Source organism: Mercenaria mercenaria, chromosome 9 (assembly GCF_021730395.1).
Source record: "Mercenaria mercenaria strain notata chromosome 9, MADL_Memer_1, whole genome shotgun sequence".
Classification (NCBI taxonomy): Eukaryota; Metazoa; Mollusca; class Bivalvia; order Venerida; family Veneridae; genus Mercenaria; species Mercenaria mercenaria.
Window position 1 is genome coordinate 27,922,385 of NC_069369.1, and position 15,003 is coordinate 27,937,387.

A 15,003-nucleotide genomic window follows, 5' to 3' on the forward strand; every position below is an offset into this window, starting at 1 on the left:
GACATACCCCATTAAAACTCCCCGGAAAAGTGTTGTTAAGTTAAGTTAGAAGTCCATCACGAAAATTAAAGAAACAAGATACACCGCAATGCGTTGCAATTGTATCCACTGCCACTGCGTTGGAATCACTTTTTGGTTGATTATCTTATATGCCTGCAATAAGAATTCACCGATTACTAAGAAATAGCTTTTGCTTGACTGTGCCTTACTTACTATTTGATGCAAACGTGCTCAGGGGTCGCTTTGTACAATAATTTACCATTTTTGATGGAAATTCTACAAAAACGGCAGTCCCTCGTCAAACTGTACTGAAGTGTTTACATTGGGCGCGTTCGGCATACATACTCGAGCTAACCCGAGTCACCCTGGGTATTACTCGAGAATAACTCGTGTAACGCGGACGATGGTAGTTGTGTCACCCTAATTCTACCCACCTGCTGAAGCTTGGAAAGGCGGGTGATCTATCCGAATGCATTAACACTTTAAACGTGGCGTCGTTGGAAACTGGTAAAGTTTTGGGTGCAATTACTATCAAGGCTTTATCTCAATAACCGCAGAAGATATTGAATTGAAACTTTGATGAGTCTTTCAACTCACCAGATCTACCAAAATAATCAAGTTAGATATCTCTTGATTGAATCTAATGTAAATTATGGGTCTCATTTATAGACATATTGCTTTGAAACCTAATTTTATTTTTTAAGGTCATTTACTGACCGCAGATGATCAAGTCCCGTTACTCTAATATGCATTTTGACAAAATTATGCCCATTTTGGACTTAGAAGATGCAGTTTTAAGTTTTACATGCAAGTTAGTATATCCAAACTAATGCAGATGTTTGGTTAAAACTTCACACATTTCTTAGGGTCTATAAATTAAGGTCATATCATCATATCGCAAGCCTCATAACTCTTACTTGAGTCAGATTTTGCATGCAAGTTATATTTCTTTTAAACTAATGCAGATATTGGGTTGAAACTTTACACATGTCTTCCATTTTGTAAAGAACATAACACCAACTTCAATAACTTTTACTTGAACTTTGGTCAGGTTATGCCCCACTGTTTAAACTTAGAAAAAGCTGGTTAAAGTTTTGCATGCAAGTTACTATCTCGGAAACTAATGCAGATATTGGATTGACACTTCCATACATGTCTCCAGTGTTGTAAAGGAAGGTCAAAGCATCAATTTCCATAACCTAAATAAATCATTTTGGACAAGTTATGCCCTCTTCCTCGTGCATAGATATTATTGGGTTTGCAAGCAAGTTGCTATCTCCATTGGGTTGAAATTTCTTACATGTCTTCAGGATTGTAAAGTAAGGTAAAAACATGAAGTCACATAACATTTGCTTTAATTTTGGCAAAGTTGTGTCCCTTTTTTGTAGTCAAGTTGCTCTTGCCAAAACTAAGAGCGGTACTGGGTTGAAAACTGTATACAGAGTTTTAAAGCCAGATCATAGAATCAAGTCAAATACTCCTTGAATAATTATTTCAGTTCTAGAACCGAAAATCATTTATATTGACAATTGCCTTCGAATAGTGGACCGTGCTGTCATTGTTCTTTTAAAACGTTTTACTTTCTTCTAAATGCAGAGTAACTTTAAAATGCTCTTTTGTCATTCATGCCCTCCTCTGTAAATACTGTTGAATAGGACAAAGGTTGAGAAATCTGCTTCTTACAGCAACATCCATGTCAAGCATATTTCGAGCGTTCTCGATCTGTTTCTTAAAGGTTGTAAGTTTTCTTTCTAAGTTCACAAGGGGCATCTTTGAGAAAAAACATCTAGACTTAAGAACACATTATGGGTGATAAGGACAAATAATCCACAACAGAAGCCAAACATTGATGTTGAAGTTATAAGTAAAATATTCAACATCCCTACTTGTCGACAAACCTTCTTTCCACAGACACATATGGTACTGTTGTCTAGTTTTCTCAGTAGTTGATGCACTGTACTGCCAATCCAAAGGTCACGGGTTTGATCCGGCTAGCGAAGAAATTCCTTCCATGGCTATTTGCAGTCTACCTCAGTTCATGCGAATGTAGAGTTGTCAGTTCCTTATGAAAGTGCACTTAGGTTGCTAAGCTTGCCATGCTAAGCTTGCCAGGGAGAGTGAACATTTGTTACCATTTTATTGACTGTCAGTCATATATGGCAATAAGTTTGAAGGAAATGGTGTTGGACCCAATTGAACAACATGAAGAACTGGTGCTTGGTCTTTTAAAAGTCAAACTAGCATTTAGCACATTTCATGGCTGTACTAAGTATAAAGTTTGAAAAAGCATACTGTTTGTAATGTGCTATTTGTGGGCAAGGTGAATTCAGTTATGTCATTTTAAACAAAGACATTTTCATTAAAAAAAAGAAAAAAAATTGTATTGAATTAGTGGTCCACAAGTATAATTATGTTTTATGTATGCGGTATAGTGCTGTTAGTTGATTGCATTGTCGCTGCGTGTATCTTAAATAATGTTTGCATTTTCAATGACAGTGAAATAAATGATATTTGTGAAGAGCCTAATATAGGTATGTTTGTTGACCATAATGAGGACAGACAGTCTGGTATCATTAGAGAGTTTGAGATTTCAAACTTCGCCTTCCCCTTCAACGTCTCTCATATATATTTTGGGTAAAACGTCACCGACATGCGTGTATTTTATTTAAATCACACGTTGCTACTAAAGTTTTCCATGTAATATCACGTAAGCCAAAGACTTCGCTTTATTACTATGCGAAATAAAAAGCTTAGTTTCAGGATTTCTGCTTATTAACTTATTTGATTATCCATAGATATAATTAGACTAAATTTGATGCGAAACACTATCAATAGGTATAAGAATAATGAAGTTTTGTATTGCTAATGATTTTAACTAAATACATTGAATTGAACCTGGAAGTATAAAGTTATCAACTGATTTTGAGAAACTTTGAGATTTTATTCAAACTTTAACTTCTACGGCATATTTGTGTCCCCAGGCGGATTCGATTATACCAGATGGGCCTTTTTGTCGTATGAAGTGAAGTTTTGAACGTCTGAAGATGTTATATCACGAAAGTCGAAACTTCATTCTTTTTACATCTACTCTGTCCACATACTCGGCATCAAAGACTGAAATCTGGATGGAGGCACATGGCATGACAGTCATTTTACTTGAAAAATAAATAATTACGCGCGATTATCATTTGGTGGAACATTTTATTTTCAAATCCAAGTAAAATCAATCTGTTTCTGTCGGACACTTAATACGATAATTGCGTTTTAATTATAAACATAAAATTGTACTAATAAGACGGAAAATTCTTTGAAGTATCATACAATTTCAGATTTATGATATCATGATGAGGCTTTTCCTGTTAGCCGTATGGGATAACTCCATTTTTTAAATGCACGGAACCAGAGCCTGGCAGAGAGACATTGTGGGTTAATTCCCCCTTTGATTCTTACATTTTACAAAGAAAGTCAGTCTTGAAACTCGGTGTGACCCTACCCTTCCCCTACCCTCATCCCCCTCCCCCCCCCCCCCACCCCCGAAATGGGTGACCCCCTCTTTAATGTTGGTGTCCCTCTAACAAAAAGTCCTGGATCCGCTGATGCTTTACTTATAAAATAGTACCGGTATATTAAAATCATATTGTGCTGTCTGAGAGTTTGGCATTATACAGAGTCATACCGAGTGTCATTATCACTTTGATATGATTATAATAGGCTATTAACTTTGTATGTGGATATATGCACGAGTTCTGCAGTGGTAATATTGCGCGACTTTATGAGCGCAATATTGTCCGAGAAAGAACGAGTGCATATACATGTATCCACATACAAAGTTGATAACCTTTTAATTACATATCCACTATCAAATGATTAATTTATATCTAAATTATCGTTCTGTCAAGAAAGACAGGAAAAAATACGGAAAAAATTTCTCCGAAAATGCAATAAACAAATCAAACTGACGCGCATTAATAATTTCCGCGAAAATGGCGTCAACTTGTTGTCGCAACGTGCGCGTGGACGCCATGGACGTCACGCGATTCTTTCCATTACAACGTTAAGAAAACATTCCACGTCCTATATTAGTCCAACTCATGACGTAATTATAACTTTCATTTCATTTCAGTCTGATAAATTACTACGTGCCAGTATATAATAGGTCAGATTAATCAAAGTGTAAAAGTAAACAAAATGTTGCATAAATTACAAATTAAACAAATACACAATAGCAACAAAAATCTAAAGAAACGAGATTCGCAATGGACGGACCGTCAGGGGAGGTAACTAGAGACACGGATTGGGACTAGTCCGATATGAAAGCATTCAACGTCATGATATGGAAAAATATTGCACGATCGCGGTCCATTGAAACCCAATGGAAAATAATTTTAGGTATGTAATAGTCATTTTTATTTCCTTTCGTGTATGATTTACAATCGTGCATTGTATACTGACTATACTGACACAATTTTATATAAAACCTAAAAGTTTGGAGCAACACTAACGAGTTTTTACATTGTTCACATTGTGAAATGTTGTTTTTTTTTATTTAATTTTCATTCTTTTCATTTTTAAAACCTCTTGTAAAATTCCTGCCCTTTCGGTATCAAAATGCACGGAAAAAAAAAACGATCATAATTACGGATAAATTGAATGGGCGGATTAAAAGAAGTAAGGTTCATTCTAATGTTTGAAATCTCAAGGAATTTTAATCGAACTTCAACTTCATACGTTAACTTCGCAAGAGACGTTGAAGGGGAAGGCGAAGGTTTAAATCTCAAACTCTCTATTGTTAGAGATGAACTGGTACGTCTTCTGTCAGAGTGAAAAATCAGCCTGGATTAATATCAGTCTACGTTTTAGATTCTGGGATCAAGTAACACTTGGAAAAAAAATGTCCAGCACATAATGTTTAATCGACTAGAAATTTATATTTTATGTTAATTTATACTTTATTTCATTTCTGAAGCAAGAACTACAACTTATATTAATCCTCTTATGTCTAAACATGACTCTACTACCTCGAACCATTTCAAATTAAAAGAGTGTTTGGTATCATTATTTCTTTTTTTTTTCATTGTTGTGACTGAAATTCATTTAAGGAAACAGTGGAGACACTGATCACATGATCTGTTTTGCGGTGTCAGCTTAGTCTGCACTGTTTGCCAATACCCATGTATAGGACGAGGGATACTGACTCGTCTGATCAGCTGTTTATTTTGGAAAATGAAGTCATTATGTGTCAAAAGTAGCAACCATTCTTTGTTATTGTTACAGCTCAGAAGCTTTTGAACTGTTAGCATATAGGTAACTTTCTCCATCATTTCAGTTACCCGATAAAGCGTTCGGACTACAATTGTCACGGCCTAGACTAGATTCTAGTACATCAAGTGAGATTTTTCTCTTTTTCATTAGGTTTGAATATAGAATAGACATTACTTTTCATTTGATAAGAAACGACTTACGAATAATTACATTAGTTATGGAGAAAAAAATTCTTAAGAACCAGTCTCTGTTGTTAGATTTCAGATTTCTACCTATTATTTTAAGTTATAAAAATTAAATTATCCATTATGAAATTGCACCAAGACCTACATGAAATCTGATACATGTATATTTCATACACATATATCAAGTAAATTAACACCTTTGTCGATAGATTTCTTAAGAAATAGCAATTATTTCATTTACTATCTTAAGTCAATTACACGCAAAATTGAACCAGTTGACAGCCTCACTTTAAAAATCGCCGATGTTTCTCAAAGTAGATACGAAAAGGCAGAAAAAAATCCGTATTTTAGCTTTTGTATTGCATGTTTCCGGACTACATCTATTAACAGATTATGTATAGAAAACAAGTGTTTTAACGTTCATACTACTCGAAACACATGAGATGTTGTAATATAAATACGAGAAAGTCTGTTTAAAGGGAAATAACTCCCTGCCTTACAATAAAAATTAACTTCATAGTTCTGTCCCTTGATGCAGATATAATAACTCATCATTTTTTTTCAAAAAATCAGATGAGCTAATAAAATGCCTTATCTTCACAGTCCTGCCCCTTGATCAAAATATAACACATCTTACCTTCACAGTTCTATCCCTTGAACCAGATATAATACATCTATCATGAAAATCTACAGTCTGTGTATCTGTCATGTGGATTTTGTACAATGATTCCAAACATCTGCCACTATCACAGTCAAATACATATAAGCTGCCATCTCTGTATACAAGGAAATTGTATGATTTTTAATCAAATGTCACTCTACCTCTTCACATGGAAAACAAGAGAAAAGTTTAACACTTCAGGGTTTTTTTTTAGTTAATAGGTTGTCCCAGAAAATCATGAACTTTATTTATCATTTCAAAAATAAGTGACGCATCAAATAATTATTTTAACTGATGTTATTTCATTGTATACTATACAGGACTATAGATTTTAACATAAAATACTGTATAGCGGGATATTTTCACGGTGCCAAATGTTCGCGTTTTTTTCAAGAGGTTTAAAATCACGGTGTCTTAATTTCGCTGAAACTACTTCGACTGCAAAATATAAACCTTGGTTGTATACAACAGAAAGGGAGGTCACTATATTAATATAATATAGGCACAATATTAACCAAATTCACATACATATTAGTTATAAGCAATATTTACACAAATAAAATGTATGCTTTTAACACTGATATTGAAGTCCTGTGCGCTAGGATAAAAACATGTCTTCTTTTTTCTATAACTGCTATAATCATAAATAGATAATACTATGAATAGAAAGATGTTTGTTAAAGCAGTACGGTGATTGTATTAAGCGGTGTATAATAGCGTAAGTTGCAATTATCAAAAATCGATTTGTAAAGTATAAATGCTATATAACAATTCTATATTTTTCACAGCTTTATTTCCCATGTGCATAATTTATATATGTCCATGTTAAGATATGTTGACAAAGCTATCATCCAGTATTTGACCACATCCACAAAGAGGAAGATCTGCCTATCCGCCAAAAAACTTGGTGCATTTTTTATGTTTATAAAGCACACAGAGGGAAACCGCTTCTAAATTTGTTAGAAAAGAATGCCGTCAAGGTTGCGCATGTGTTTGGAGCCTGCACAGATCGTCAGCAACCTCTAGATCTGATCCCCTAATAACATCTTTAAACAATACTTAAAATCCGAATTTCATACATACTACTCTGGAGAAATTCAAAAGGAACTGAAGGCCAGCGTCGAACTTTCGAACATTACGGCTGACATGTTGGTCAGTGGTCAAGCCACTCCATGCACAATGGCCCGAAATGCAGTGGAGAGTTAGGCTAACAAACAAGACATTTAAGTGGAATCATGGGATAAAGCTGGACTGTAGTTATCTAATTTTTTACCTATGCGTGTACAAATGTCTTCATTTGATAATGAAAATAAAAGACAAACTGACTTGTACCAGTATCACATATTGATTTTTCTTATCAATAAAATCAACAGTTTATAATTTGTGAGAATGTTTGTTTGTCAGGGTAAGTAACAATGTAAGAATAGGAAAAGTTTGTAAGAGTGGTCCCCTTGGTGAAATGTACATATATTCGCGGTAACAAAAAATCACAGTGTTTAGATTTCGCGCTGTCAATGTTGACCGCGAATATAGCAAAAATTAAACCTCCGCGAATATAACCTACTATACAGTATCAGTCATATTATTTGAATATTTTTGAAATAATGGACAGCAGTCAGTGCTAGTTGGCGCATGCTCAATTTTCCTCCTACAAAAAGAAACAGCTTCCTTTGACAGGGTAAAAGGATTAACCAAATTACTTTTTAAGATAAATGCAACACACTATTTGGCCCTTTAAGCAAATTTTGAAAAAGTCAATGGCTCTGGTACAGCTGAGTGAAATCCCAAACAAAACCCCAGGTGAACAAACACACATGCTGAATAACATTCATATAATGTTTCATTACCCTAGCTCAATTGCTTTTGAGATAGGTACACTGCAAACTTTAAGGCCCTTTTATACATATATTTTACTATGTCAATGGCCATAACTCTGGTCTAGCTAAGTCAAATCGCAAACAAAACCCAAAGTTCACAATTGCACATGTTGACGAATATTTCTTAAATATTTCATGTCCATTGAAGTGTATTTTTGACTAAGTCATGGGCCATAATTATGGTCTGGCTGACTGAAATCCCAAACAAAGGTGCACAACTTAACACATGCTAAATAGCAATTTTATGTGATTCTAAAACTCTAGTTCAAATACTTGTTGAGATATGTACAACACAAATTCTGACAATTGGACATGGGCAAATATAATCTGGGGAGAGTGTGTGTGTGTTGTCGGGTTGAACATCTTTTTCAACTATTTTTCAGTTGTATACATGTAACGATGATGTCTATTTGCAGCAGTGTGCACAATGCCAAACTTTATAGTGCTGCCACAATACTGACACCAGGCTGACCATTCCAAGCACTATTTTTTTACGTCTTTGGTATGACGCGGCCAGGGATCGAACCCATGACCACCTGCACTCGAAGCTGGTGCTCTACCACTAGGCTACCGAGGCGGTGTAAATTGGGGAGAGGGAGGGCAACAAAAAAGTCTTACCTGCAACCACTAACAGTAACATTATCTTTCACAACAAATCTGCTAACATCTTTGTTTATTAAGTTTGGGTGCTTGTTATTCTCTGCTGAAAAATTTGCCCTTCTTCTACGCTGCTGTCTCCCATGCTGTTTCGGGTCTTGCAATGTCAGGTGCTGCTTCTTATCTTCTCGTATTCTGCCATCACTCTGAATCCTATAGCATCGTATCGTGTTACTGACTGAGAACCAAATAGTGCCTCCTGTGTACTGCATCCATGGCAACTGCCTATGATGAAATATTTAACATAATTGTTGACCTACCAAACCCATAAGGTCTTTTTATGAACATCAGCTTTAACCCTTAGCCTGCTGCAGGCGAATTTAACAGCCTTTGCAAACAGCTTGGAACCAGATCAGACGCCGATTAAATCGGCGTCTGATCAGGTTCCAAGCTGTTTGCTACTCTGACAATATTTCTTCCAATTTTGGAGCAAATTGAATGAACTTAACAATTTTAGCAGACGACATTTCCAGCAGACGACAATTTACCTAGCATGCTAAAGGTTAATTTACAAGATACAGCTATAAAATATAAGTCAAGCTGAAGGTCTCCTCTAGGTGGTAAAGATATCTTTAGTAATGTAGTTTCATGGCCAAAAATGTATTTTTCCAAGTTGAAAAAAAATAAGAAAAATCACAAATTTGGAAAAAAATACCTGAAATTTTATAACCATTCATAAAGTGACAAAAGCTACGTAAAGCTGGCCAATATATGCCCGAAGTTTTAGATCAGAGAAAGAGGTTGTAAAATTAAGAAAAAACATCAGGATGTGTGTGTAAGCGGTGTGGATAATGTGGTCGTGGGATGGGATAGAGGGGGTGATGAGATACTTTGGCAAAAGAAACTAAAAGCGGCTGGAAGGCGGAGAAGTAATTTCAACTGTTGCACTCTGCACATTGTCTCATCATCACCTACAGTACCTATACTTTAATTTCGCATCAACACCTCAAATAGTTTTTAAGTTGTGTTTCAGACAGGAAATATGAAGGATAGATTTGACCTTTAAGCTCAATTTTAGATAGTGACCTACAAACCCTTGTCCACGTGTTCTTTACATCATCACATTGCCATCAACCTATATTCCAAGTTTGAAGACCATTATCTTGAACTGTTTTTAGTTAAGCTCACGACGCAGTGTTTGAAGAACAGATCTGACCTTACTGTCACAGTTCATGCATTCTGCACATCATCTGGGCCAGAGTTTTTTTATTTTTCGTTTTACGGGAGCGCCGGTCCTAAATATTGCAAAAGTGGAATAAAATTAAAATTCATTTTCCCGAGTTTTATTTTATTTTTTCCGCCGGTCGGTTGTTTACAGCCCCAAAGAAAATAAAATTAGTGTATTTTCACCTGGACGTAATTTCACAGGAAGGGAGTTTAACGCGTGCAAAATATCGTGTTTTGCCGTACATTTATCGGTATTAACAGGGTGTAAAATTCCACTCGCCTGCTCGCATTAGCGAGTTAAGTCTGAGTAGGACGAGTGGACCTCGCTGTGTACTCGACCGATCGGGCGAGTGTTTTTTTTATTACGTCCTTACTAATAAACTTTGATAATGTGGCAGTTGACCTAAATACAATCGACACTGTTTATTTTCCAATACAGGTAAATCCAATAATTGCTTTACAATAAATCTGTGACGGATTATCTTTGAAAACCCCTGGACTTATTGGACTCAACTGCCACATTATCAAAGCTTATTAGTACTTTACCAAAATTCAGAAATTACATCTACAAAACGTCAACAAACTTTGAGATGGTTCAGTCGCTACCTGGATTGACTGGAAACAGATAAAGATATCAAAACGTCATGCCGGTAATTTTCCATTCCACAAGCACGTGTGACCTATCGTAACATCTAATTTACATCGACACGTACACAAAAACCGTGCGTAGTGAATTCATTTTTTAATATTTTCGCTTCAAGTTTTCAACACCCCTTGAGAAATAATACTTTTTGAATTCTATAATGATTTTAATAAGATATCGACAGAAATGTAGGCAAAATTCTATAAAAACGGTCGAATTTTCATATATTCATTTGTAAAAATTCAAACAGCGCGATCTTAGTTACTTATTTCTTTCTAAAAGTAAATAAATGATGAATACTATGGGCTTAAAATTCAGACTTTTGACCAGAAAGTACAAAAAAACAGAATAAAAAAATCTTAAATAATGAAAAAGCGGCTGCGATTACAATACATGGAGTAAGACGATTTTTGGCAAACAGATTTCTGTTAGTGCGGCAGAATAGGTTACGTGACCTCGTGAACGTAAGTAGAAATGCGATTTTAAAATAAAGCAATGTGATGTCACTGCGGTTTTTAATAAGTTTTAAATGAATCTTTGTACATGTATTTTTTGACCAACAATTTAAAAGTTTTTCTTGTCAAACAATAATGTAAATTCCTTGAGGGCAAATAGGTCACAGAGGTAGGATATCCACTATAGTAACTATCGTTTGAGACATTTACCTTTTATACGGGATATAGCACATTCGCTTTTGATAACAAATTAAAGAAGAAATTTTTTATTGATTTCTATTTCTCAGCAATTTTAAGAACCGATGCGGTACGATCAGACAGTGATGTGTCACTTGGCGCGAAAACATGACGTAATGCCATGACAATCTCGAGCAAAAATACCGCTTTGATCTCCGCTTCAGATGTCAAGATACTGAAACACTTCTTTTAGCTCTTAGAGGGGGTGTAAATTGATCATGAAAACAAGGTCAACATTACTTCGTTTATCACTGAATAATTACCGATAATCTTTAACGTTGTTTTTTCTCTCTTTCTACACGGATGGATGGACGATGATTGTGTCCAAATTTTTTAGACACTTTTCAAAATATATATTTTTCGGGAAATAATACTATTGTACATAATACTCCTTTCATAAAAGTGACAGTATTAAAAGTATTAAATTGTCTAAAGATTGTCTTACTCACATTTTGTTTTCAATAGATTCAACTTACAAGTTTGCCATAGAAAGGTAATACAATATCAAAGGTGCTTTGACATTAAATTTTATTCAAAACATCAGTTGTTTGCAGAACAAATAAATGTTTGTAACAGTAGATTGTTCTTACATTTTTATTTCAATGGTGACCCCTCACACTTTACACAGGCTTGGGACTGTCTGGCATTAAGCAGCTGGTAGTGTTGGCAAAATCTCAGACAGATGGTCCATTTCTTTTGTAACTTCTATAGAATTCATAAGTGTATAAAGAATAATAAAGAATACTTTTTATTGGAGACAATATTTTGACAAAAAGTGATGCAACTTCAGTACTTGAACTTAGTGTAGTATAAAAAGGTGCAAATTACAGAAGCAACTTCAGTACTTGCACTAAGTGTATTATAAAAAGGTGCAAATCACAGAGTTAAATGAGGTAAATTTTCAGATTACTTTTTGCTAGATTATCTTTCGTTTTTCATCACTGAAAAAAAAATCTTGCCCTCTGCACTGTGACGGTTATTCAAAGTTATTAAATACTTTATTTTGCTGATAAAATTCAGTATATTATGAGCTGGCATAAACTGTAAAGTTAGCGCATTAAAGATGATATTGGTGAAAGATACAATAAGTAAATATTATGTATAAAAAGCAGAGGTTACACAGCAGAAGATGCAAGCAAACCAAACCACCAAAACTACTACACTACTAATTAAGCCACTTTATACCAGACGTGTTTAGTTTCTACTTGCTGTCACTGAAATTTACTGTGGCTGTTGTAACAGATAAAATAATTTTTGTCTTCCACTTAAATTAAGTAAAACAAGCTTTCTGAATTTTAAAGACTTGCCAGTGTGAGTTACAGTGCCTGAAGCAGTTTATTCACAAGCATGCATGAAAATTTTATTCAATGTTCATCCTGTATAAATGGCTTTTATAGTCTTAAAACATAACAATACATCACAATATTAAATATTGGACACAAACGCAAGTAAACAAAACTTGAAACGAAAGTTCATCAAAATAAAAAAAATCTTAAAAAATTCTATTTTATTTTTATTTTTTTCCGAGATGCTCACTTTCAAGCTTTTTATTTTTATTTTTATTCTCTCCTCCCCTGCTCATTTTTCAAAAATCTCCCGTAAAACGAAAGATAAAAAAACTCTGGCCCTGTTTATAATCGACACTGCTGTATGTCTGTGCCAAGTTTAAAGTCAATACCTTGAACTGTTTGGGTACGAAATACGACAGCAACATTTGACCTTTAAACTCAATTTTTGACATTGACCAACTCATGTCCTCTGTACATCGTCACACTGACACCTACCTTTATGCCAAATTTAAAGTAAACACCTTATGGATATTAAGTTATGCTCTGGATAATACATACGGGAGACAGATTTTACCTTAAAGCACCACTGATCTACAGGGCTTAAGCTAGGCTAAGATTTTAGGGAGAAGTCACTTCTCCCTCAGCTAAAATTAGGGAGGAGTGGAGAGATTTTAGGGAAAATGGGAAAGATTTAAGAACCATGACATGCAAGTTGAAAAAGGAACTAATTATGCTTAATATAAGTTACTATTTTTATTATTTCCTGTCTTTGTTTATTAATTTAAAGTAAATAACAAATTCACTGAAAATGTCAGTGATTTTGTTTTCTTATCATTTTTAAACCTTGTGAATCTAATGTGCTTAAACTGCAAATTCAAGTTTTTTTTCACCCTTGCAATGCTTGCCCAAACCAAGAAAACCCTTTAAATATGAAAAGAATTTAAAAAAAAAAGTAAATTCCATATCAGCAAAAAATAAATCAAGCCCCCTAAGTCAGTGACTTTAAATAACAAGTGTACAGTATGAATTAAATACATGTCAATAGCAGTGACATCACTATGACATCACAAAGAATACACGTCTTCTTTGATCTGCTGGTGTCTCTTTGATATGCTGGTGTCGGCACACATTAAAAGAAACAGTTGTCAAACTGGTTTAACCCAGTTTCTGATGGCAGGTGTCAAAATTCTACCAACTTGGTTTATGCAATTCACACATTGTCTACCAAGTTTAAAAAATTCCTTGAATGGTTATTAAGTCAAACTCCATACACAAAATATGAGGGTCAAAACTGACCTTTAAGCTCCATCTGTCATCTTAACCTTTGACCTACAAATTTGGTCTATGCACCAGGCATATCATCTCATCACCATTTTATTCAACCTACATACCAAGTTTTAAATCAATACCTTGAATTGTTATCAAGTTATGCCATGGACAGGCAATATGACATCACATAATATGTCTTAAAAAGAATTTTTGGAGACATGTAAAAAGAAGAATACAATCTAATACAAACCTCGGATTAAGCCTGCATAAAACCTTTTCATGGTATTTCTTCTCAACCCAATTATGGGAGAGCCTTAACTGCTCTTTTACACATGGACTGTTTATCGGTCTGCAATAATAAAGACATTATTATTTTAAAAAAGGAAACTTCAAAAACTGACATGTTTTGTCAGTAATTTTGTAAAACTATTATAAAACTTAATACTAGATTGATGCCCATGGGCACCATGTCGTGCCTGCCAGCTGTCAACTTAGTGTCAAGATAAAACATGACCTTTGACCTCAAACTGTGACCTTGACCTTTGAGATACATGTAGGAACCTCAGGTTTGCGTATGACACTCAGTCTCCAGGCTTGGGGTAATAAAAAAATATAGTTATGGTAATCACATGTAACTGATTACTCAAATACAAGTATTCAAATGTATCTGATTACTCACCTCAATCTGATTACATGTAATGTAATGCTAATCAATAAATGAATTTTCTGCCTGTAATTATGATTACTTTTGATTACTCTCTGATTATTGGAGGAATAGTATGACACCAGGGTATAAATATATAAATTTACAATGTAAGTGATTATCTAATATGGTTGCTTCACTTCATCTGGAGAATATTTCTAATTAGTTCAGTGTAGTCAAAAACATTTCAGTTCATTATCCCTAAACAATTGAGAGGTATGATATATAATACAAGTTATTTATAGTAACAACAACCCTTTGACTTTAAAGTGTGACCTTGACCTTTCAGCTAAGGGTCCGGGTTTTGTGCAAGACACATTGTCTCATCCAGGGGAACATTTGTGCCAAATGATATTTTAATCCCTTGAGGGATGTACTAACTAATTTCAGCTAGTCAATAATATACCAAGCAAATGTCTTCAAAGCTTTAATAAAGTTGGTTCTGCAGTTATACATTTTTCAGATGTAATGCTTGATTGCAGCTGGCATTAAGTTAACATGGAAGGCTTTGACTTTAGCTTGTAAGTGGATAAAAATGACACTAGCTATTTTAAGCTAATAGAATTTTTTTGTGAGACTTGCTACTTACAGAGATTAA

The 15,003-nt window shown here is 34.6% G+C and overlaps 1 protein-coding gene across 1 annotated transcript; it reads right to left on the reverse strand.

Moving 5' to 3' along the window:
- Positions 1–6,036: 6,036 nt before the first annotated feature.
- Positions 6,037–14,051, reverse strand: LOC128559442 (uncharacterized). The gene is made up of 3 exons (XM_053551102.1): positions 13,953–14,051; positions 8,604–8,867; positions 6,037–6,223 (listed from the first exon to the last, which is right to left on the reverse strand). The coding sequence occupies exons 2-3, from the start codon at positions 8,852–8,854 to the stop codon at positions 6,064–6,066; spliced, it is 411 nt and encodes a 136-aa protein (XP_053407077.1). The 5' UTR covers positions 8,855–8,867; positions 13,953–14,051; the 3' UTR covers positions 6,037–6,063.
- Positions 14,052–15,003: the final 952 nt, after the last annotated feature.

Excerpts from the sequence above, each read along its gene's own strand:
- LOC128559442 (XM_053551102.1), bottom strand. The coding sequence starts at position 8,854 with ATGCAGTACACAGGAGGCACTATTTGGTTCTCAGTCAGTAACACGATA. Across the intron at positions 6,224-8,603 it reads GTTACTGTTAGTGGTTGCAG|AGATGGCAGCTTATATGTAT; the intron begins GTAAGACTTTTT and ends CCTTGTATACAG.